The sequence below is a fragment of the Anolis sagrei genome, chromosome 2, assembly GCF_037176765.1.
Source record: "Anolis sagrei isolate rAnoSag1 chromosome 2, rAnoSag1.mat, whole genome shotgun sequence".
Classification (NCBI taxonomy): domain Eukaryota; kingdom Metazoa; phylum Chordata; class Lepidosauria; order Squamata; family Dactyloidae; genus Anolis; species Anolis sagrei.
Window position 1 is genome coordinate 262,969,245 of NC_090022.1, and position 26,638 is coordinate 262,995,882.

At 38.3% G+C, this 26,638-nt stretch overlaps 1 protein-coding gene across 2 annotated transcripts in view; it reads left to right on the top strand.

Annotated features, from left to right (window-relative positions):
- The window catches only part of ARHGEF28 (Rho guanine nucleotide exchange factor 28), a 169,744-nt gene that overhangs the window by 85,919 nt on the left and 57,187 nt on the right, over positions 1–26,638 (top strand). For both annotated transcript variants that reach the window (XM_060761673.2, XM_060761674.2), the window contains 2 exons: positions 21,385–21,515; positions 25,309–25,541. In XM_060761673.2, coding sequence (XP_060617656.2) covers positions 21,385–21,515; positions 25,309–25,541 — 364 coding nt within the window. The remainder of the gene's footprint in view (positions 1–21,384; positions 21,516–25,308; positions 25,542–26,638) is intronic.

The window sequence follows — 26,638 nt, forward strand, 5'->3', positions numbered from 1 at the left end:
GTTCATAGAAGGAGATGTGATCGCAAAGATAGGCGGGGCCTGAACCGTTTAACAAAACATGTGTTATGTATCTGTGGCTTGTAGTTGGGGGTGAGTGGAGTAGATTAGTTAATTTACCTTACTGATCATATTCCTATTTCAACCAGAAAATATAAGCAGATCAGGGAATGAACAGATCCTGGCATTTTGATTTGGGCCATAAAAACCGAATGCACATGGTATAGGATGTGGAATGTATGATTAATCAATACTACATGTAAAAAGTAGCTTGGGGCTATTGTGTGTTATAAGTTGAATATGAACCAGCAATGTGTTGCTGCAGTAAAAACATTAGGTTCTATTTTAGCCTGCATTAAGAGAAGCATAGTTTCCACATTGAGGAAAATAATAGTCTCACTATATTCTGTGTTATATCCAGAGTATACATTCAATTCTGGGAGCTTCATTCAAATGCAGTGGTTCCCAACCTGTGGTCCGTGGACCACCAGTGGTCTGCAAGAACTAGAATATGGTCTGTGGCCTACACCATTGTAACAAGAACTACTGGTCTCATGAAACCCTCTTATAATGCCTAGGCTTGTTGATTATGGTTTTCTGTGGGTGAGCAGATGGTAACTACTGGATGGGATATGTTCTGTATTAGTAACTAGAGCTGATGTGGTCTATCCAATGCAATTTTCTGAATCAGCACCCCAAATAACCAAATCAAATCTAAAGTTGACAAAAAACTGATTCGTAACCCTTTTGATACTAATGTTGGAGAGTGGTCCCTGGTCAAGTGTTTCCCTGGTCAAAAAAAGGTTGGGAACCACAGTTCTAATGGGGCAGATCTTATGAAATTAGTAGTCAGTAAGTTCTAAGTTGTGTGCAAGGAAAGGCTAGAAATGATATAAAAAGAGGATGAAACTGTTGAACTGTGGCAAAGAGAGGCAGAGGTCATTTGGTTTGTTTGTAGGGAAAGTATGTAGATCTTTTAGTCTGAGTTGTTCCTTAACAAAAGCTAGATGTCACAATATTATGACACCAAACATCTTAAGCTGTTTTTTAAGCATTAGGTCAGCTTTCTTTCTATTGAGATGATGTTATTCAAAGGGGAATAGTTGTTTTGGCAAGCAAAGAGCACAGTGGGTGACAATGTCTTGGGGGAGAAAATGGAAAGTTCATAATAATAAGAGGAGAAAAATTCTAAATAATGGAGTCAGTGACACAATGACAAAAAAGTATGCGTCTCTGCCTTCAGGCCGCCTGTTAACTTATGGCAAGCCCTTCTATTTTATAGGCAAAGAACACTCAGACATGGTTGGATCAGTTCCTTCGTCTGAAGTGTAGACTTCAGCACCAGGAAGTCAATGGTACTCTTCCATCTAAGAATTGCTTAACTTGCAAGATGAGATGGGATCTGATGCCATTAGGTATAGGCCTAGAGAGAGATGACATTGTCTGTCACCAAATGCATGTCACAATATTACAAATCAAATGGTTATAAATTGTACAGTTGAATTTCCTTATATTTTGGTCCCTCTAAAAGTATAATCTTTTGATTAGAACCTCTGTTAAAATTTGAAGGCACTATCTCAGAATTTTTTCCTCTAGATTCACAGTTTTGATTAACGGTCACCTGCCAAGAAAAGAAATTCCATCTAAACCTAAGAGACAGCTCATTAGAGGTAGCCACCCAACCTTTGTTTATAGACCTCATGGAATCAAAGAGTTGGAAGAGACCACCAGGGCCATCCTGTCCAATCCATGTGCTATGCAGGAAAATAAAAGCCAGTCCAACCTCCAATGAGAGAGAGCCCACCAGCTTCTGTAGAAATGTATTGCATTGTCAAATTTCAGAGAGTTCCCCCTAAAGTTTAAGTGGAATTTCTTTTCCTACTTTGAACCCTTTGATTCATGTCTGACTCTCAACAAACTTGTTCCATTTTGTATATGACATTCCTTCAGACACTGAAAGATGGCTATCATGTCACCTTTCAACCTTTTTTTCCTCCAAGCTGAATATGCCCTTATCTCTAACTGTTCCTCATAGGATTTGGTTCCCAGATCTTTGATAATCTTGTTTCCTCTCTTATGAATCCAGCTTGTCAATATCCTTCTTGAACTGTGCTGCACAAAGTATTCAAGGTGAGGTCTTTTGAAAGCAGAATAGAGTAGTTGTATTATTTTCTTAAATCTGAAAATTATAGTTTTATTGAGGCAGCCTGGAAATTCATTGGTGTTTTTGGTCACTCACTGCATCACATTCTTGACTCATGTTTACCCTTGTACTTGACTAATGTCCTAGCATGTTGCCAGGCCAGGTGTCCCTATGCTTCTTTTATGTTCCCCAGTTCTTACAACAAGCTAGAATGATTTTGTCCTGTGCCCCTTGCCCATATTTTGATGTGAAGATATTTAAAAGAGGGTTGATGTTTTAATTGAAATCAACCTGTTAAACAGACTGGGTGGTGGATTTCTAAAGTGGTAGCATTGACTGCAGTCATATACGGTAGGTAGAAAATCTTATTTTGAAGACTCCACTGCACTAAAAAGCTCTGAAAGAAGAAAACTAAGATAGGAGGTAATGGGCTGCCTTTTTGGACCATATTGGATCAGGGCTTCTGAGAGTTGCATCCAAAATTAATTTTCCCAACTTCTAGATAGGATACCAAATCTAGTTTCTTGTTTTTGTTAAGGCTATATAAAATAATATCTGCTATTGGAATTTATTTGTTCACACAAAAAAGTGCTACAACTGGACATCATTTTTCTTTGTTTCTATTTTGAAAGCTATCCCAAAGGCCAAGATTTGTGCACAAAAGAACTATGTACAAGTTTCAAAGGTTTATTTTCAAGAGAGAAGTGTTTATTTTCCATTTTTAAAAATTGAAATTATGTGAATATATACTCTTGCCCAGAATGTCTCTTTGCTGGGAGCGGGAGTTGAGAAAAGGAAGGTTAACAGACGGCAGGTTTAAATAATAGCAGTCTGGTGCAGACAATCACTCTGGCCAAATGATCTGGCAGTTGAAGTTTTCATGTTTGCTAAGCTCCCTGGTTTATATTACTGAGAAGGTGAGAGATTCTGTCAGTCCATGGCTTGCACTCCAGAAGATAAAAAGCAGTGAGGCCAAATTTTTGGCATGCCTCATGGTGTGACCAAGGTAGCAGCAGAAGATTTAAAGGAATCTGTTTTTTAAAAAAGTTTTTTTTCTCAGTAATTCCAATTTAATCACTCGTCACTTTGAACTATTTAACAGAAAGATCTCCTCCACTGTGAGAATCAGTGGGCTCACAGTCAAGTCTTTGTCAACTCTGGTTTCGGCATCCTTTTTTCTTAAATTTATTTTCTTTTCCATGGTTCCAAAGGTTTCTTCCTTCCAAAGAATAAATAAAGCTGTCTCAAAATGATTTTGCGCTGCCCCATTCTTTTTCTCTGTTTGCCTTAAATGAGCACAGTAATGATTACTTCTAGTTTAGATCCAAAGTGTTTTAGATAGTTCTGCCTTAATCCAGATGCAGTAGATATAATGAAAGAGACTTGTGTGCGTGATGCATACTGTGTTCCAGTTGGGCCTTAGCATTTTTTCATCATGACCTTCCTGTTTTAGACATTTTTTTCTCATAAGGAACCATTCTTATTTCCTCTTTCTAGATGTCCTTTCTCATTAACCTGTTTGTCAGGAGATTGGACTTTCATTTTTAAGATGCTTTTTGGGTTTTTCCCCCAGCAAAATTGCACCCCCAGAACTTGCCACCAGATGGTGATAAGCAAACCTTGATGTTTCTATTGCAGCCTTATATCCAATCTGGTTTATTGTATAACAAGAAAAAAAATAACATTTCCATATTCTGATTTTGACTTCTGTAGAGGCAAACTATGGGGCCAACTCTAACCAGTGCCTGTTTTTCAGAAGTTAACTACTGAATCAAACCCAATCCAGTCTTGTAGCCAAGTAACTTATACTCAGTGGAATAAGGTAGTTCTCCTTTCAAATGAGAAGTAAAACATTTTAACAAAGTGACATCAGAGATGGAAGTACTGGATCTGACCTATAGATCTGAGTTATTTTCAAGCTGAGAATATGATGTGATTTCTGTGGGATATGCCAAAGCTATTTTGCATAGAAACAGAGTTTGACCAGTCAATGGGATAGACTTCACAAGGTGTTGTTGTAGGTTTTTTGGGCTGTATGGCCATGTTCTAGAAGCATTATCTCCTGCTTCTAGAACATGGCCACACAGCCCGAAAAACCTACAGCAACTCAGTGATGCCAGCCATGAAAGCCTTCAACAATACATCAGACTTCACAAGGATTTGATCTGGATTTCTATCAGTTAGTCACATTCCATAGATTTAATGTCACCATAAACGTCATTCCTTGGCTTTATTTTTTATTAGAGCTTGGAAATTTTACTTTTTGGGGATTACAATTCTAAAAATTCATGGCAGAGGGATATTCTGGGAATCATAATCCAAAAATAAAATATAAGCTCTTTTTTTTGCTTAGTTTTACAGCCTAACTTTGCAGCATACTCACCTGGGTGTAGTACATTACTTGGTTACACTGCATTTGCATTTGCTGGTCAAAAAGCAAGAAACCAGAGGAATCAATGTGCCTTGTATCAGAAAAACCTGTTGAAAGGCTGACTTTGTATATGTAGTGATTTATATTGTATGGATGTGAAGCTTGCAGGAGTTTTGCATGACAGTTTCCACAATTCTTTATCATTTCTGAAGCTCATTGGGGCTTCTGGATGTTGAAGTCCAAAATATCTCAGGGGCCAAATGTTCTCCACCACTTTTATACCATGAATATACTTCTGTATTTATTAATTTAGCTGTAACTTGAAATAAAAACAGCCCTAGCCACGTTTTGTGGACACCTTTACTCCCTGCAAAGTGAGACTATAATTTGCATTCCACATTCTTTGGGGTTAGGGTTGCTAAAACACAGTGAAAGTAGGAAAACCATACATAACTATGAAGGCAGGCCAACCACCTCCCAGAATCCCTGGAACAGTCAAGATCTTCCTGACAAACAGTATCCCAAATAGCACAGTTTTGAGTGCTTTGCGATTTTTCTGTTTCTTAGCAGGAAGTTGCACTGCATGGCCCATGAGATCTCTTTCAACTCTATGATTCTAAGAGCAACCTTTCTCAAAATCGCTGGGCATAACAATATCTCAGTTGCAATGTGCTTCATGCCTTGACTTCTCCAAGTTAAGGATGCAGTTTGCCAGAAAGACAGCAGCTGATCTGTTTAGCCTAGTGACTTTGCGGGAGGCAGAACAGCTAACATCTCCTAATAAACAACACCCTGAACTCAGAACAACCAAGTTTGGGATGTTATTTGTCCAGGAAGTACTGACTGTTCTGCTTTTCTCAAAGTTACTGGGCAAGGCAGAGCAGTCACTGTATCTCTTAAATCTGCTTCTTGAACTTGGTATCTGCAAATTCAGGACACTTCTTGTCTGAGAGATGCTGCATGCAGCATCTTTGGGCCTCTGGAGGGGGTGCATAAAATCTGGAAATGATCAAATCTGGGAATGCGGAATCCACAAAAGTAGAGGGCTGGCTGTAGTTTCTTTATTCAGTGAAGGGAGGCTGTAAATGAATTGGATGGTGTCTATAGGCAGACATGCTCCATGTTACAAATAGGTTTCCACATCATCATTTCCCTAAAAGCATCATGAGATGAACAATGAAGAATTCACCATAACGGTTCACTCCAGATGCCATCCTAGCCTTTAAAAAGTCTCTGGACAGCAAACATAACCCCAATCCCATCCTATCTGGTTCAAGGATTTCCTGAGAAGGCATCGTTTGTCTTGTTGTTGCAGTGGCATGGTTTTCCTTATCAATTTCCTGAAAACTGTGAGGTTAACACATAGCAACTGAGATTTAGTTCTGTGATGATGTCACTGAGGGCTTAGTAATTCACTGTGAAGGCAGTTTTCTTACTTTGCATGCTCTTCTCCCTTCAGTGACATCTACACGCAGGCAAATCACACTAACTCTATTGCCTGCCTCTGTGACTTCAAGTTGCCTGTTTGCCTTTAACGACCCCGTAAATTTCATAGGGTTTTATTAGGCAAAAACTACTTAGAGGTGGTTTTGCCTGTTCTTTCCTTTTAAAGAAGGCCTACAGAACCTGGTATTGTTTGGCAGTCTCCCATCCAACTACTAACTTGAACTGACCCTGCCAAGCTTCGAAGCTCAGAAAAGGATCTGGTGCCTTTAGAGTATTTAGGCCTCCTTCCTCTCACAACTTCCTAATTTGTAGAGCAAAGGTAAAAATTGACCTGGGGAAAAAAAATCCATGCTTACAGAGCAGCCAATCAGGACCACAAACACTACCAAACCAATGCCAGATAAACAGTCTGGAGAGGGTTTGTGAGGAGCATTTTTCTTCTCCATAAAATTGTCACTATATTAAAGTATTTACAAACACGTTTCAGGAAGAAAATAATATTCAGATATTTATTTTAGACCACAAAATAGGTTTTCTATACCCATTTGGCAAAAATAACATAGTGGCAATATTTTTGATGTTTTTTGCCTAGTATTTTTAAAAAAATGTATTAGATTGTGCAGAATATTCACACGCAGAGCCATTTTTTGCACAAACACTTTTCAGATAGCCTATTTATTTATTTTGCCCAAGATCACAATACAACTGTAATGATGAACAAAAAAATCACACATTGTTTTTGAGTGCAAAAAGGGAAACTCAAAATAGTTTTTTTTGCACAAGATTACTGATGGCAACTGTAGTCCAATAACATCTGGAAGGGCACAGATTCTCCAGCCCTGATACAGATGTTTGTTTGAAATAAAATTTGTACAGTTTGCCATATCTCTGTTAACTGCATTGTAGTGCAAATGAATTCAATTGCATTTGCTAATAACTTAGTCAAGGCAGTGCATATTTAAAGCCTGAATAATGGATTTGTGATAGAGTTCATACATAAGGGGTATTGTTAGAAAGATCAAAGACACAAGTGTTCATGTTAAACAATCAAGTTCTTAAATAATTCCTGTTTACCCGAAACCCTATGCTCTGAAATACATGAAACTCATGTGGGCCAATAGCTGATAACAGTGCATATTTTTTTTACTAGTGTATTGGGAAAACAATGTTTTATCCAAAGTAGAAGAACAGTTACATCGAGTTTAGTGAGCATGTTAATGAATAAGCTGACCTTTATACAAGGATATATGGGAAGGAATAAATCAGACAGGATACGTTTTACTTGATTAGTAAATGGTATTTCATACATCCAACTGCAGCTTTAGTATGTTTAATGAAAAAGTCTTCAAAGTATTATTAATACAACAATATTATTGTTAACAGAGTTTCGTTTGCATGTGTTTGGCCCAATTACTTTTGTAACATTTAAAATGTGTTTCAGTAATGTATCACTTTAAAAAAAAAGTAATTCTTGCATACTTTATGCTTTTTTACAGAATAACCTTTCCCAATGGCACAAAGACTGATGTTTTTCATTCCTTTCCTGAAATTCAAACTGCACAATTGGTCCCACTTGAGTTCTTTAGCATAAGTTGTCAAAGACCATGAATGCAGATCTTGGTTCATCCTGCCAGCTACTATGGCTATAGAACAAGGAGTGGAGGATTAGTCATTTTAAGGTTCTCCAGACTCCTTCAACCTGCACTCTGGCTATTTTGCCAAAGCCAGAAGTGACCACTGTACAGTGTAGAATGTGATACAGTTTACAAAGGCAAAGACCATGCTACCAGAAGCTTTGCAGCAAAATATGCAATAAATGTTACCCAAAGCAAAAATCCCTTATACTTTGACAATGGATGCCTTTGTGATTCAGAGAGAGGAACAGGTGACATCCCTTGGTGGGTTAGGTTCACATCTAAAAGCACAAATGATTGGTTCTGAGATCACCTTAGAAACCACTGAGGCTATTGCACTTGTTAACATATCAAGAGCATGTGACTCATGGGGAAGGGGGATGACAAAGCTGAGGAAATGGAAAGGCAGTCAGAGAAGAACTTTAATTATGGATTGATTCAATCAAAGAAGCTAGAATTGTGATTTTCCAAAACTGTTGATGTTCAGGGTTCTTGGAGATCTCTCATTCATCAGGTTTCCAAATCTTGGTTGACTTCATGGAAAAAGGCAAAAACAAATATGTCTTTTCTGAGAAAATAATATGCACTTTGAGGATCAAACTTCATGAGACTGAATGCATTAATTCAACTTTCATTAGTCCCCCACCCCAACCCCTAACTGAACAGATAGAAGTGTGAGTAAGGTGGAATCATAGCAGTGACAGTGACATATTGACAAGATGAGTTAACCATTGTTTCACACCATAATGTCCTAGTGAACTGATCCTAAGCTGCTATGTACACACAGAGACATACACGCAGATCTGTTTTCCTTAGCAAGGAAAAAATAATAGATCAGTGTGGTCCTGCAGATAACTTCTTTGCATGTGAAATTAACAGAAACAACCAAGATATTTTAATTGTCTTGGTTGGTTCTGTTAATTTCACATGCAAAGAATCAATTAACATGATACAATTAGATCCTCTTTCCATCAATATATCAATTTTTAGAAGTTTGTGGCACCTGGGACCTCATCATATAGGTGAACTCCCCCTGGTGAAACGGAAGGCATGCAGGGTGCCTTGGGGTGCCCCACACGCCCTCCCTCCTTGCCCCATTATATGGGAGGAATGGGACAAAACCCTCTCCCAGTCCTCATCAGAGGGGGGAAAGGGAGGTAATGTGTGTTGCCCTTTCCCCCATCAAACGGGGAGCTACCCAAAATACAACATACCTTGTGAGAAGCAATGGAACAGGGCAAACTAGGATCATGTGATGGTGCTTGGCAGGTCCCATCCCCAAAGAAGATCAAAGACCCCCCCCAAAAAAAAACAAACAAACAAAACCCCAGTGTGGTTAGGTGGCTGGTGCAAATCTATTGCATAATTCCATCTTTGGAATTAGAATTTTAATAACTTTACTCTAGCAAGTGTGTCAATGTGAGTTGGACATACTTTGACCTATTATACAGAAGTGGCTCTTCATATCTCGGTGGCTGGAAAAATAATTGATGTGGAGCAGAGGAATGTTAACAAGCTCAGAGTCTTTCAGAATGGCATTTAAGTTGATCCCCATGTGCCCTTGCCATCCTGTAATGGGGAGTACCCCCTCTCTCAATAATCTTGGGTGGCTTTCAGTGATATATTTTTTAAAGCAACAACAGCAATAGTTTTACGTGATAGTTTTGTGTCTGCTTTGTGGAGGCATATCTGAACCTTTGAGAAAAACAAACCCAAAAGCTATTGTTTGTGTAGTGTAATGATGTGGGAGGGATAATGAGTTTCTGTTGAATACTAATTGCCAAGGAGTTGTTCGGGGATACAGTGTAAGAATGGGAGACTTGTTGTAAATTAGTCACTAGCTTTATTGTACATTGCTGGGAGGGCATGCCTGATTTGTAAAGGTGCCAACCTTTTGAAAATCCCTCTGGTTCACTGTCAAGGTTAGAGTCTCTGAGTGAAAGACCATTGTTGTCAAGAAATGCATTTTTAGAAGCAGAATGGTTCAAGAGGCTTAACCGTACTTATATTAATAAGGGATGTGTTCTCTCTTTAAATTTAGAAGTGATACGTGTTCTGCCATTGAGCTGCTGTTTGCTTAGTAAGTGAGCACTCTGATCAGCTTTGCCATTGCTATGCATGCTGCAGGGAAAACCAGGGGCAACAACAGGCAGGGAGGGTCATTAGTCTCCCAGAATGATTATTTGTCGGGTTTGCCTCCTGAGTGCCTTGATCCCTCTATAAAGCTCAAGACGTAAAATAACTTAACGTACTGTAAGACAAGCGCAGGTTAACTTTTCCAATATAAAAAGGAGAAATATCAGCCTCAGCTTTCTACACTCTCTTTGAAACCAAATAAACAAAAGGGTTCTCTACTCTAACTACTCAGTCTAGTCTTCATTTACATTCGGAAAATGAAAAGGTGAGTTAATGATTCATTGGCACACAGTGACCTTTCCCATAACTGTGGACCAAGCTCCTGCTGCCCCACTCCTGGGTCTACATCATATTTTAACTTGACTGTGTCTCCCTTAATGTTTGCCCACAAGCCTTGATGCTTGCAAAGGATAGACTCGTTCCTGCAGCGTCTTTCTATCTCCTGGCCTTAACAGGCAATTTGTGCCTTGTTGGGTCTTTTTTGTTTTCTGTCATTTGACTTGCTGGGCTGCACAACGATAACGCCATTCTAAAGAGGTGTTTGTTTAGCAAAGGAGAAAAGAATGGATTCCGATTCTGATGCGCCTTTTAATTACTCTTGGCCGTCTTTGCCTAGAATGAGGATTCGAAAAAGAACATCCAAACCAAAAGGTACACAAAAGTTTCCTTCTTTTAATTATTCCTTTCTTTCTGCTGTTTTGTTGTCGTTGTTAGGCACATGTAAGTGGATGCAAACAGAACATTGTCTTCTCTTTTCAGAATTAGCACAGGCTTTTCCTAAGCTACAGATGCAAAGTTAGTTGGAAAAAATATAAACAACTTTCTCTCTAATTGGTTTGTTCTTTAGGTTTCTGTTCATTAAATTCAGATGCGTCTAATAAATTTGCATTCCAAATCTAAATGAATTTATTTGGATGTCTCAATTATAAACACTTCTAAAGAAAAAAAGCTCATGCAAAATAGTATCTAGGCAACTGCAGGTCACATGCAGGTGTGATTTGAGTTGTTCTCTTTCAATTTATTTTCTTATATGGATGGGTTTCTCTTTTAACTATGCACATGGAAACTGACATGTTTAGAGAAGGCAAAGTGCATGGGACAGATTCTTTTACAAAAAAATAAACATTTCTTCTTTCTAGAGTGATTTTGGTTGTTGTTATAATTTAACATAGAAATAAGAACAAATATTGTTAGATCACACATCTGAGGAAGAATGCATTTAATAAAGGCAGCAAGATTGAACAGGGCAAGGGTAGTATGGTCCTGTTTAGAGCCAGACTTAATGTTCTGCACTAGTTTCCCATCGGGAGCTTTGAATCAATACTTTTTTGGATTGCAACTCCAAGTGGCCAATATGCCTTTGAAGATCTTACTGGTCTGTGGCCAGGTTACGTGAAAGAGTGAATGATTCCATTAACTTCTGATATGCTTTTCCAGCATTTTGTTATATTTCTGTGGACTTCACTTTTATTTTATGAACTGCTCAGAACTCTGTCATCTATATGGTATGGAAATGCAATAAATAAATAAGTAAATACTTACTAGATTAATTCAATGAAGGTTCGAAAGAACAAATTTAATAATAAAGCATTTGCATGCACACAAGTGTCTTGCTACAACAGGTGAATACTTCAAATTGTTAATTATTTTCATAAAAAGTGTATCATGGGTTTTTGTTAAAATGTCACTGAGATACTCTGTTATTGCCTAACAACAGCAATATGATAATTTCAAGAGTCAAGCCAGATAGGACAGTAAAAGATCAATGACTAGATCTCCCATGGTTACTTTGAAGACAAATTCATCCATGCATGTGTAATTTTAACTGGAGTCAAGATACTGGAAGCGTTTATCTCCTCTTGCTTTTTCCAATTCTGATGGCACTCTATTTTTTGTGTCAGAAACTACCAGATGACCCACATACTGATCTTGAATATGGACAGGGAAAATAGCATTGAGAAAGACATATTTTGTTCCTCTGGTTCTAATCAAAACACAATTTGGTCTGAACGCTACATATTATTTGCAAACAATCATAAAAGGAATAGCAAACACCCACTCATACATAAACCCCCTAAACCAGGCATGGGCAAACTTCGGCCCTTCAGGTGTTTGGACTTCAACTTCCACAATTTCCAACAGACTGGCTGTTAGGAATTGTGGGAGTTGAAGTCCAAAACACCAGGAGGGCCAAAGTTTGCCCATGCCTGCTCTAAACAAATCCAAACACCAGGAAGTTCTTGTGCTTCTTCTTTTCTTTTTTGCCATTCCATTAGGAGAAAATTGGAACACAGTACTTCTAGCTTAATTTACCCCCAGCCAACCCACTCTTGGCCACCTCATTACTTATAATCGGTACATGGCATGGCATTGGCAGTTAAGTTCCTCCCAAGTCAATTTCAGTCTTGCATTTGCCCTGTTTTTGCAGAGCTCAATAGCAACTCTTCTCCTTACAAACACAGGTGGGCAAACAGACCCCCCTTTAAACATATCAGTAATAAGGGAGGAGCAACAATGGGAAGGAAAGATTGGCAAGACTGCTTTTATCTAATAACTAACCAGTCAAGACAGCAGGAGATTCTGTCTACATACCTTTTTTTGCTAGAGCATAGGCCAAGTGGTTTGCTAAGTTGCTGAAATGGCTTCAGGTTTCACCTGACACACTCAAGATTTAATGGGAAGACAAAGGAGATGGAACAAAGATTCTGAAAATGTAAATGCTCATTGAATAGCCCATAAATATATAGAAGACCATTTTGAAACATGACGCTTTTTATTAGAAATATTATTTATACTTTGGATACAAATCACCATGTAGTTAAAGCACTTGTCTTTTCATTTCAAACAATTTTTATTGAAATTTTATATAGATAAGACAAAAATGGGGTTAAGAAGGAAAAGTGAAAGATAAAAAAAGAAAAGAAAAAGAGGGAGAGAGAAAGAAAGTTTTTGTACTTCCAATCTCTTTCCTCTCTGGGTTAGTTTATATTATTCCAAAGTCTTTAACTTTAGCATTTCCTCCACATCTGCTTCATAGTTATGTCCTTTAGCGTGCACCTGCGATTATCAGGCTGGCTATATGATTCGTGTCTTTTTCTTCTCTTTCTGCATAAAAGTTCTAAAGAGTTGCCAGTCTGTCCATTTCTTTGGTCTTCCTTGGTGTCTTGTTAGGTTTTGGGTCCGTTTATCCATGTTCATTACTTCCATAATCCAGTATGGTTAATATTGCAAGTTTCTTCCTTTTCTGGCTTCATCATTTTAATTCTTCACATCTTTTGGAAAGTATTTCTGTATATTAATATAATTTTTCTTTCTTGGCTAGGGTTTCCATGTTCCTCATATCTTGTCAGTCATAAAATCATGCAAATTCTGCTTTGAATCCCATATTGGGAGAAAGGTAGAATATAAATTAAATGACTTGTTGCATTTTTTCCACTAGACTTCAGTTTTCATAGGTAAAGGCAAAGGTTTTCCCCTGACATTCAGTCCAGTCATGTCTGACTCTGGGGATTGGTCCTCATCTCCATTTCTAAGCTGAAGAGCCAACATTGTTCATAGACACCTCCAAGGTCATGTGGCTGGCATGACAGCATGGAGTGCCATTACTTTCCTGCCGGGGTGGTACCTATTGATCTACTCACATTTGCATGTTTTCAAACTGCTAGGTTGGCAGAAGCTGGGGCTGACAGCGGAAGCTCATGCACTCCCCGGAATTGAACCAGCGATCTTTCGGTCAACAAGCTCAGCAGCTTATTGGTTTAATCCACTGTGCCACCAGGGGCTCTGCTCCACCAGGGGATCCATACCATGTTTAATAGTTACAATTGATTTTAGAGAGCCACTACAGACTAAGGTTTATAGTACTGGACATGGAACAGTGAGTCCCAAATCTCTGTTCATGGAATTTGTCCTGTGATTGTTGGCCATCACTGTCTCTCACCAAACCACCTGGAAGTCTCCTTACTTCTTGTACTTCTTCACTTGCGCTGTTCACCTCCATTAGATCTTGCTTTTCCTTGTACCCACAGTAGGTTCTTCCCCCTTGCTTCTCACACTGCTGACTCTGACTTCTCTCCTTTTCCCTCCATCAACTCACATTATGCCCTTGCAGTAGACCCCTCAATGTCTTCTTAGATGCTGGCAGTCATACAAGACTTATTTTCTTTTCCCTCCTACTCTTTCCTCACATACCTTAACAGTGCCTCTCTTCCTTTCTTCACTGTTGTTAACTATCATAGTTAACTTGGATGTGTGGCAACTTCGTAATGGGATGCCTCCAAGTCTATCACCTGCAACCCTGTTCAGGTGTTGCAGACACAATGCTATGGCTTCTTTGAGAGAGAGTATCCATCTGTTTTGTGGTTTTCTTCTTTACCTGTTTTCTTCTACTTTACCAAGCATCATGATCTTTTCTCATGGGTAATGTTTTGTCATATGTTCAAAGTACAGCAGTCTCAGTTTGGGTCATTTTGGCTTTTAGGGAGATCTCAGGATTGGTTTGCTAAAAGATTATCCCCAAACTGAGACCCTTATCCTTCTGTGAGAGAGTAAATCTCACTGTTCGCATTGTCAGCTGACCAATAGCACTTCCTCTTGTCTGAACCAAATCTCAGGTTGTTCTATTGTATCTACCCCATCACACCATCAACAGTGATTTCAACCTACTACAGCTTCTTTGGCACCAAATGAAAAGAGATCTAAAGCTCTGTAGTGATGGAGACCCAGTTCTAAAACCCTGGATGACCTTCTCCCCTTTAATAATAACACAAACTCATGGAAAACTAATACGAGACTATACCCTAATGCAGTGGTTCCCAACCTTTTTTTGACCAGGGACCACTTTGACCAGGGACCACTTGACCAGGGACCACTCTCCAACATTTGTACGAAAAGGATTACAAATCTGTTTTTGGTCAACTTCAGATTCAGTTTGGTTATTTGGGGTGCTGATTCAGAAAATTGCACTGGATATATTATCTTTAATAATAATTTTTATATTTTTGAATAATAAGAATATTTTATCCAAGAAGATGGAATGGAAGTCACTTTTTTCTTTTTTCTTTTCTTTTTCTTTTTTCTATTTTTTGTGGATGTATTCTTGTAGTTTATTTTTTTAGGGTTTTATTTAGGATATCTTTTTTACTTCTTACTTTATTGGCCTTTCCCTCTCTTTTTTCCCCTTTACTTTTCTATACCTTATTATTCTCACTCTTTCGTTGTATTCTATATAAAATTTAATAAAATTTCTTTTTTTTAAAAAAAGAAAGAAAATTGCATTGGATAGACCACATCAGCTCTAGTTTCTGATACAGAACATATGCCATCCAGTAGTTACCATCTGCTCTCCCACAGAAAACCATATTTAATAATCTAGAACTGATGTGGTACTAGTAATCTTTTGTGGATAATCAGCCTCTCTCCCTCCCCCCCCCCCCTCGACATCCCTGTTGTCTTGTCACTATAAGAGGACTTTGCAAGACCAGTCACTCTTGTTCCCACAGGGCTACAGTGTAGTAATGGTGAGACCACAAACCATATTTTCATTCTTGCAGACTACTGGCGGTCCACGAACCACATGTTGGGAACCCTAATGATTACCATAAAACTTGAGGTCCAGCCATATTCCCCAAACACCACCTTCAGGGCACATTTACTTGGGCGGATTTTGGGAGCTGTAGTAAAAACTAAGTTTTCCAGCCTTAGGTTCAGCACCAGCTCAACATTGCAACAGCCAACTAGATGCCATCAGAAACAGAACATATATTGACTAAAGGCTCTTGAAAATGTTCTGTTTTTGTGTGTGTGTATGAAATTGTAACTTGGTTAAGTAGAACAAACTGAAGCTACTATTGTTGATTTTCAGTGAAATCTAGTTTTTTAAAAAACAAGCTATGAACCATGACTTTGCCAGAGTCTTGCTGAAAGGAATTTATGGAATTATAGGAATGTGATTTACAACCTGTATGTTAGATGTTGCTTTGTCATTTGTTAAACTGCATTGTCCCTTCCAGTAAAAATAAATAACTGTTAGAGTCAATGTGTAATTAATTGTCCTGTCTTGTGAGGCTGGCAAAATCTTGAAATACTTTTCCTCTTACACTGTCTGTTATTTATGCACAAAGGACCACTTAGTGAGATACTTTCTGTGAAATAAGTGACATGAGTACAGAGAGGCTAATTTGCCATCAATAAGTTCCTGTCAATGTCCAGTTCCTGAATTTAGCTTTAAATCTGAAGTATGGGTTTATCTTTAGTCCAAGTTTCAGGTGCCCACTGGGTCAGGGACATAACAAAGTTAACCATAAAATACCAAAAAATAATTTACTGCAATGAGCCTGTTGTTTTTTCCTTTTACTCGAATTCCCCAATAGATGAAAATTCCAGGAATGGGCAAGTTCCACTGATGGAAATAGGGTCACCATATTTTGACCCACTTATTTGGCCTACAGTGTGAAACTGAGGGATCCAAGAATGAAAATGCTATCTTGAAAGCTATGCGTGTATACGTTTTCCTCATTGTTTTCATTTGAATCACATAGTCCTTGCAACTGTGGTTAGTGATTAAGGTATCATCTTGAGAGTCTGCTGCCTGTTACATTACCAGTGTCAACCTTCTGTAATACTGGTGATGTGACAGGTAACACAAGGAGTGGGTTGGGATAGTCCTAATCTGGCAACCCAAGATAGATGGCTCCAGAAGGACCAATTCTTTTAAATGGTTGCACCTTTTCAAAGCAAAGCAAAACAAAACAAAAATGCTTAGAATCATTGATTTTGTTTTCCTTTCCCCTACATTTTAGGGCAATATTGCAGAACATTCAAGTCCTGGAAGTAGAAAATTGGCCAGGCCTTGCCCATTTCTATTGAAATCTCTTCGGACCAAGCCCCAATTTTACAACCAAAATTCACAGGTTTATACAAGATCTGTCACTGATGATACCTGCACATGCAATAAAGAAAGAAATTAATCATTGTTAACCTCTCAGTGGGTGAGGATTTGTATAGACAACTGTGTATGTGACTTCAAGCCACCTGTTGACCTATTGTGACCCTTTGGATTTCTTAGGGTTTTTATAGACAAGGTGTTGTCCCAGCAGGTTTGACCGATTCCTACCACCGAAATATAGTCCACAGAACTTAGTAGTTGTTGTTCGACTTCCATCCAAGTACTAACCAGTGCTCACCCTGCCTAGCTTCCAAGATCAGATGGGATCTAATTTAGGCAAAACAGAAAATGTATATCTGACCTGAAATCCCTGGGAAAGAAGTAATAGTTGTTACCAAATGAGATCTGAAAGTGTGACACGAATAACATAATCTATTGATTTGCATTCTGTGAGGAACAGGGAAATGTTCAGGGTAGATATGGCATAACTTGAAGTTTAACAGAATGGCTGCTGAATAACTAGCTGAATTTCTAAGTCAAGTTTGATTTTGGCAAACTCAAACAGAGTGACAGCATTTTTGGTGACATAAGCTAGAAGGGGGGTAAGTCTTCTGGCTCTGGAATTTTAATAGGTTTCTAACATTAATAATTACACATGAGGTTATTTCCAGAGGAAAAGTATGCACAGTCTTCATTCCCAACTTCTCTTCATTAGCTCATATCTTGATTTATTGCAATACTAGGTATGTGATCACTTATTAACTCCATTATGCTGCTTTCAATGGTATGTTGATGTCATCTCTCTGTTGAAGGTAGTTGTAGTTAGTTTTCTGCTGACTTATCTCTGTTTTTATTTGATGCCAACAGTATAACTTTTTAGAAATAATTACCATGTCCAAAGTCATTGAATAGTTGTCCCTTCAGGATAGAGAAAGGTGGGATATAAATAGAGCAAATAAATATATAAATAAAGTTACATTGATGTACTATCTTTTCCCTATGAGTGCATGGTCACATACAGGATAGTTCTTTACTCCCTCCACAAAACATCCTTATGAAGGGGATCAGGCCCAAAGTCATCTAACGCATTTTGTGGTTCAGTGGAGATTTGAATCTGGATTTCCTAAATCCGAACCCGTTCTATATTAGAAATGTATTAGAGGTTGCAACAATTACTGTTTAGTCTATAGTTACCAAAATCCGCTAATTAGCATTTAAAAAATGATAAAATGTAATAAATATTAAAAATTGTTTTTGGATTTTTTCCTTGTGCTTTTACAATGCCTTTTCACATTTTAAAATCACGATATAAGGGTCAGATGATCTGCATCTTATGTGTTTAGTGGTGTCTTCCTTTTAAAATTTGGAAAAGTTACCTTATAGTATTACACAGAATTCTTTAGCATCATGGTTATGGTAATGTTTCCAGGGGGATTTTGGGAATTTCCAAAAAAGTAGCCTCCTATCTTCTACTTTTCAATATCTTAAAAATCAAAGATCATTACTGAACTGAAACCCATAACCTTTTTTCAGGAATCAACTGAATGTGTATATACCAATGTTGCTCCTACTGAACCAATACAAAAGCATGGTTTTTAAGAGGAAGTGATTAATAGACCACTGTTAGAGCTCTCTATATAGGCCTAAAATCCTACTCCAGACTCCATCCCCAAATAATTTTTCAGTTTGCCATCCTCTGATCCTATGGAACTGAGAGGTACTGTAGATGGCACATCTTTCTAAACTAATGCCACTCCCTGAAGAATGTTATTCTGTTTCCTTTACCTTCAGAGATACCAAAATAGCTTTCAGGCAGTTGTGAAAGTTGCCTGCATTAATAATTGTGCCGAATGTAAATCATCTTGAGTCTCCTTCGGACTGAGAAAGGTGGTATATAAATATGGCAAATAAATAAATAAATAAATAATGTAGGTACTAATTACTTTTAAGATGGCTGCATTTAGTATGTCCTTGCAAATAATTAAAATTTATAACAATAATAATAATACTTTATTTTTATCCTCCCTATCTTCCCGAGTGGACTCATATATTTATCTCCCTGAGGGGACTCATATATATCAAATATAACTATCATATTTCTTTGAAGCTAAGATGACATCGGTTGTAAGATGCACACTAATTTCAGTGCCACCAACAGAAGAAATCTTTATCTATATCTATATCTATATCTATATAAATCAGTTACAATTCTAAAATGCACCCTATTTTTATAAATGTTTATATTGGGGAAAGCATTGGCCACATCATGAGAAGAAAGAAAGCTTAGAGAAGACAATTATGTTGGGGAAAATGGAAGGAAAAAGGAAGAGGGGCCAACCAAGGGCAAGATGGATGGATGGCATCCTTGAAGTGACTGGATTGACCTTGAAGGAGCTGGGGGTGGTGACGACCAACAGGGAGTTCTGGCATGGGCTGGTCCATGAGGTCACAAAGAGTTAGAAACGACTGAACGAATGAACAAAAACAACAACAATGTTAGAATCAAAGAAATATGATATTAACTTTCCCACAAAGCCAAGCCAAACCAGCATGGACAAATTCTTCCTTTCATCCTCTAGCACCACAATTTCCAAATGCTGTTTCCCTTGAACTTTTCACAACCATTGCATTGTCCCATCTCATCTCATCACCCCAGGCAATCAAACACAGTATTTGTGTCCCCCCTTCTTAATAATAGGAATGGAAAATGTTACATTTTTAGACTAAAGGTATCAGACCACGCGTATAAGACATATATGAAATACAGATGAATTTCATGTTTAGACTTGGGTCCCATCTCCAGGATATTTCATTATGTCCATGCAAGCATTCCAACATCGGAAAAACATCCAAAATAAGCAATAAGCATTTCAAATAAGGGATACTCAGCTTGTATCATGTTATTATGTCTGTTGAAGTAGAACTTTAATAAAACCTAATAGAACTCAGTTTCTTCTTTTGACAATGGCTTTCATTGAGATAACAGTGCTGGGCAAAGAATTAAAGTCAGCAGTTCTACAAGTTACTTTTTAGGCTATTTTTCCACGAATCCCCAAGCCAGCTATTGCCTGAAGAGTTGCAGTTCTGAGAATTGTGGTTCAAAACAGTAATTTTGCCAGTATTCTAGTAAACTACCTCTCCCTTGCTGGGCTTAATCTTAGTTTACCTTCCAGAAAGGGAAGGCAATTCACTGTTTATTTGGACAGACTGCTTCTGAAGGAATGTCTGTAAAGAACAAATCGAGCCATTAGTAGTAGCTGCCGATTATGTATTTTTCCTTCCTCATGTCTGAAATTATTTTAGCCACATTTGCATCAGGCTCCATTTTGAAATACCTTATGGCCAAAATAAGCAATGGAGATAATGGTTGCATTATTAAGTTCTTTTGTCACCACTTGGCATAGTTGTAAAGGTTTTGTGTATGATGCAAAGATCAAGGAAGTACAAAATCCTGGCTGAATTACAAAGCAGATCTTGGAAGCAATCTTACGCCAAGAAAGGCAGTCTTTTGCATAGAAGAGGGTGAGCAGGAAGCCAAAAAGTTTATGTACCAGACGTGGCCAACCAGTGTCTGTAGTCTCTTGGAAGACATTTCGTTTGAAGCAAAATGGCAGAATCTACGGACAATGCTGGCTCTTTGGCTTAGAAATGGAGATGAACACCACCCCCCAGAGTTGGACACAACTAGACTTAATGTCAAGAGGAAACCTTTACCTTTTTATTCCTATTGTTGAGGCACCATGCCTTTAATACAATGGTACATCTTTTTATAACAAAGCATGATTAATAGCACTGATAATTACATTGTAATGCTAGAAGTAGTAGTCAATAACAACAATGTTTTGCCTGAGGGCAAATAAACATTTTGTAAGTTGAACTGAGTGCCTTTGTGACTGAGGAGTGGGTAAAAGTTCTCTAAATATGTAAGAGAGCCTTCTTGGTGGCTGCTCCTTCAGTGAGTGGAACTCCCAGTTCTTCTGCTGGTAGCTTTTTATTTAGGCATGGAGTTGCTTGGTTGCTGTAGATGAGCTTTTAATCCATGGACACTGCACTTTTTTGTTTCTATGCTTTCACTTGCCCTTAATCTGGTTTTGTTTTACTATTTTAGTGTATCTAACTGCTGTGGTTTTAGCTTTGAATGTGTTTTTAATTCCATTTTAAGGATTTTAACTATTTTTAATACCATTTATACTATTAAGGGCCCCCGAGTGGCGTAGCAGGTTAAATCACTGAGCTGCTGAACTTGCTGACCAAAAGATTAGCGGTTCAAATCCAGGGAGAGCTCCCACTGTTAGGCCCAGCTTCTGCCAACCTAGCAGTTTGGAAACATGCAAATGTGAGATCAGTAGGTACTGCTTCTGTGGGAAGGTAATGGCACTCCATGCAGTCACGCTGGCCACATGACCTTGGAGGTGTCTATGGGCAACGTCGGCTCTTTGACTTAGAAACAGAGATGAACACCACCCTCCAGAGTCAGACACAACTAGATTTAATGTCAAGGGACAACCTTTATCTTTACCTAATATTTCATTCTATTTTAATGTTTATATGTTTTTTAGATTTTCAATGGTATTGCATTGGTTTTCTCGAAAGCTGTGTTGCGTCTCTTTTGTAGAAAGAGAAAGCGGGGTATTAATAAACATCAAAACAATCATCATTATCATTGCCTTTTTATTTTATTTCTTTGAAGTTGGTCTTAAGCACAACCTAGAATATTACGCTTGGGATGAAGGAGGGAGCTAATTTCTAATCCTGTAATATTTTTTTCCAGTTCAACTGCATTCCCCATTTGAACCTTACAAGAAAACTTCAAATCCTTCCACCTTCTTTGCTGCAGCCAGACTTTCTGCTATGCTGAATGGAAGTGATGAGGTCTATGCAAACCGTATGGTAGTGAATCAGGTAAGATTGACAGACTAATGTGTGTACTGATTTTGACATTTTTCCTCTCAGAAATTGCTAATGGGTGAATTTATTAAAGAAAAAAGTTCAGTATGAATTCATTGCAAAATTATATTACAATCTGAAGTATCATGAATTTCAGTAGAGTTTTTAAAATAACTGATATTGTTGGTGACCCTTGCTTCTTATCTCCTGCTCATGTAGATCTGATACTTTATTTTTTAAAGCTTAGTGCTGAAAGGTCCTATGACAAAAAGGGGAAAGGTTATAATTTGAAATATTAATTAAGCAGAAACACACTTTAGATTAGAAGAACCACAGTTCAATGCTATGGAATCCTGGGATTTATAGTTTGGTGAGGCACAAGCACTCTTTGTTCAGGTTTTATTCGATTGTGCTATCAATCATAAGGGTTGTTTTTTTTAAAATACATAATAAGCTTTGCAAATAGAAACTGCAAATTCAGCACAATCCCTGTAGTTGCAGGACTGGTACCCATGATTTCACCTACCACATCTGACAAAATATGACTCTTCTAGGAATCTTTTAGGTCCCCTGGGCCATTTTATGCTATGCTTTCTCCAGAAGTTACTACAAAGTTGCTGTCGGAACCCAGACGCCTTAAAGAGCCAGACTCAAGAGTATGTCCAAAAGAATAGTTTATTAATACAAAGCAAAAGAGACTCGGAGACACTTACTTCAGTGCTTCTGGTCAAAACTCAAAAGTAGCAGCACTATTCAGCTCAAAAAGCAAACTAAAGCAATAATCCAGATTATCCAAGAAAAGGATCTGGATTAAACTGAAGCACTTCCAAAATCCCACAAAATCACACAGCAATTGAAGGGCGATCAAACAAAGAGCCGTGAAGAAAGATCCATAGTCAAATGATGTCCGAAGTCGAAGAAAGCCAAGTCCAAAGTTGCGAGGTTCCCAAGTCCACGAGGCAGCGTTGTCGTCAAAAGCAGTCCAAAGTCAAGGAAAGGGAAAATCCATACTCATGAGAATCCAAGACGAGTTGTAATACGAAGGTAAACAGCAACCTGCAGATCCAGGACCCAAGCCCAACATGAAAGTGGCAGCGACAAGGCCCAAGGCACGAAACCAACACTTTGCCTACTGCAAAGTTCTTCCATTTCAGTGCCTACTTTTATCTTACAACTCATCATCCGATGATGAGCTGCCCTCCACCCTGTCATCATCACTTATAGCTGGCTTAGCTTCTACACCTGAATGCCGACGCCCATCCCTCCAACTCTTCCACCTCTTGTCAAGACTTAGTTCTCCCCATGAATCCTCAGTATCTCCCGATTGCCAATCCCCATCACCAGAAAACCCCACAAACATGTCACTAGACATTGGTTGAGTACACAAATCCTGAACCTCTTGCACCTTGGTCTAATCTAGTGATTCATCCTCATCCCCATCACTCCCAGACCCATCATTCCCAGAAAAACCCATGAAATCCTCCTCTTCTGTGGGAGCAGTAAGTATATTCTGAATCTTCTTCCTCTGTAGCTCCTCATCCGATTCCTGCTCCCGAGTAACCCTCTTAGTTTCCCTATTTACATCAACTGTATCTCTTTCCTCCTCCTCACTCATTTCACTCTCAGAAACCCCTTCAAAGGAATCTTCATCAGTGGGTGACATAAGTATCTCCCAGATCCTCTTCCTCTGTTGTTCCTCCTCTAACTCTTGAGCACTCCTTTTCCCTCTTCCAACAGCATTACTAGCAGTTGCAGTGTTGCTAACAGACTCTACTGCAACAGTTGCCTTGGAGTACTTTACAAATTCCAAGGAACAGTATCTTCCTAGGAATTGTCTAGTTCCTTCTAGGTGATTCTATGGTAGCTTCAGGCAGAAGTAATTAATTTCAATTTTATTCACTGTTATCCATGTTTCAGTGATAAGTTTCCTGGATTCATCACTGATCCTGGAACCCTAGGTCTCGGCAGTGGCCAGGGGAGCTTTGTGAGCCAGTTGTGCCCATACCTTGTGAAGTCAGATTTGACCATGGTAGTCCAAGCTCTTGTTAAATCCCGAATTAACTACTGCAATGTGCTCTATGTGGGGTTATCTTTGAAGACTGTTTAAATTTCAAGTGGTCCAATGGATATCAGCCAGATTCCTTACTGGAGTGGGAACACACAACCCCCCTGTTGCGCCAGCTCAATTGATTGTTAGTCTGCTACTGAGCACAATTTAGGCCTATAAAACTCTAAATGGTTCAGGCCCAGCTTACCTGTCCAAAAGTATCTCCTTCTATGAACCATCTCAGAGATTAAGATTGTCCGAGGAGGCCTTGCTCTCAATCCCAATTGCAGGTGTGACTGGTGAAGACGAGAGACAGGGCCTTCTCAATGGTGGCCCCTTGGCTATGGAACTCTTTTCCCAGGGAAATTAGATCAGCCCCTCCTTCCTGACCTTTAGGAAGAAAGTGAAGACATGGTTGTGTGACCAAACCTTTGGACAATGATTCCCAGTGAAATAATGAGCTCTCAGTGCAACAAAAAATAATGCAATTGATAACCGGACTGGCTCCTGGAATATACCTTTGGACTGTGTGATTTTAATTAATTGTTTTAAGTTTGATACGTTTTAATTATGTAGTTTTAAATTATATGTTGTTTTAATTTATATATGTATTTATGGCATCGAATTGTGCCTTTGTTGTGAGCCGCCCTTAGTCCCCTTCGGGGTGAGAAGGGCAGTTTATAAATGCAGTAAATAAATAATTTTGTAATGTATCCTCCATGAATAGTTAGGAGTTGTATGTTACCACTTTTGTTACATTGTAATGAGGAATGTTAACTACTTCCTTCTCTAACTGCTTCTATAAAATTGATAATGAATGACAGGAACAAACTATGTCTTAAAAAGTGGGTTTCCAACCTCTGAGATCATTTGTCTTGTGAGTGAATGAATGATGAAAAAAATCTGTTTTCCCCTCTATGATCTTAGTGTTATCATTTATTCCCATTATTTATTTTTCCCCACCTCATCCCTTTCCTTATGTCATTGGTCTCTTTCAGTGAATTCCTCATCAGTTCAGCAGTGAATTCCACTCTGTGATTTAGCTTAAATTTCAAAGACAGATCCAAGGCACTGAAGCCTATCTTCAAAATAGGCTCAGCAATTTAGACAGCTATCTAAATCACAGAGTGGATTTACCAACCCACAAATATGGCACACAAGTCTCCATCGTGCAAGTACTATTTTTGTCCCTCTTTCATTTCTTCATTCTTTTGAGACATCAAATCATTTCAGATTTCTTGCAAGATTTGTTTTCTAAATACAAAAAATAGTTATGTACTTTCTGCATACTATTCTGGCAATGGTTTCTGTGGATTTACTACACTTCATTCTGTTTCTATTGGTTGGAGATGTTTTTATGGTGTCTGGATGCCTGCTCACTATACTGTTGAATGCTTGAGAATCAACTGAAATGCAAGGAAAGAAACCATTTTTAAAAACCCACCTTTTTACCTTTAATATGTCCTCCCTATTTGGAGCACAGCTCTAGATATTGAATCTCACTGCATTTATCCCTATTTTATATAGAGCTCCTCTGGTCAGCATTTTTTTGGGAATACTGACTTAAGTGTTGGATTTCCACGTTCCTTTTGATTCCGTTGCTATACTGGAGTTGGCACAGACATTGGATTTGGGCTATATGATCTTTTAATATATAGCCGGTTATAAATAAATAAACAGTAGGAGTTCAGCGAACCTCATTCAGGTTATTGTTTTATAGCTTCTGTAAATACACTAACTTGGTGCAACATCACACTTTAGGTGGAAGATGCTGGTGTCTTGCATGTTGATATTGGCCACTCTGCTTCTGAAACGTGCCCAGATGTCCCTGACTCAAATGATGATCCAGAAGCCCTTGCCAATACCATGGACCAAGAAAATCCACCACCTTTCCTTCCATCTAATTTGGATGCAGCAGATTCATGTACACCTCTCAAGAAGACACTCATGTTCGTCAACCAACGAAATCGTTACTCGATCATGAAAAAGAGAAGGTAAAGAATTGACTTTCTCTGCATTGTTAGGAAATAATCCTTTCCGGGTTTGACACAAGAAAAAGACAATAATAAGGAAGTTGCCAAAATCCTTCTCATAAAGAACATAAAAAAAATAATCATATTAGACCATGGTGGGTAAACTGTGGGTACTGTGGAGTTCCCATTTTGTACCCAAACTCTTGGGATGTAGTTTCACCCCCATTCTGGATCCTCCTGACATGTGTTAGGCTGAAATAGATTTTTCCTTGAACTGGAAGTGATTTTTAAGTCATTTCTTTGTTCAGAAAATGCTTTTTTGGTGGAGGGACTTTTTCACTCAAAAATTCTTCTTTTGAAAAATATTGCAGTTCTCCCAGGGCTGTTCATGCAGACCTTGCCTATCTCTGTCTTGGATAATTGGTTTAGACTTTTGATGGCTCTTTGTAATTAACTCAAAATATGGCTCCTACCACCACAATTATTACTCAAATAATCCTGATAGTATACAACTGATGATTTCCAAAGAGTTTTAATTCCCTGCCAGGACAGGAAAACTCATTGGATAGCTTTGGGAAAGTCCTATTCTCTCAACCTTAGAGGAAGTCAATGGCAAACCTCTCCTGAACAAATGTTACCAAGAAAATCCTGTGATAGGTCCATCTTAGAATCAACTTGGAAGTAACAATATGTTACTTTATATCTTAAACAAGCAATGGTAAATCCATGCCCTGTTCACCCCAGCAGCTCAATAGACATCTTGAACAATGATCAGTCTATTTGTCCCCAAGGAACTGGGAAATAGATGCTTCTGTTTGATGTTTGATGTTTTGCCTCATGTCTGATATGACAGGTTGTGTTTTTAATTTAATTTTAGTTATTGATGCATAATTTGTTTTTCTATGTTGAGTTGTCAATTTTCATTATTATGCATGTATTGTTGTTGTGTTTGAGCATTGAATGTTTGCCTTTTGTGTTTGGAATCTGCCCTGAGACCCTCCGGGTTGATAGGGCAGAATATAAATAAAGCTGTTATGATGATGATGATGATGATGATGATGATGATGATTGTTATTATTAAATCCCTTATGAGTAAATCTTGCTAAGAAAACACTATG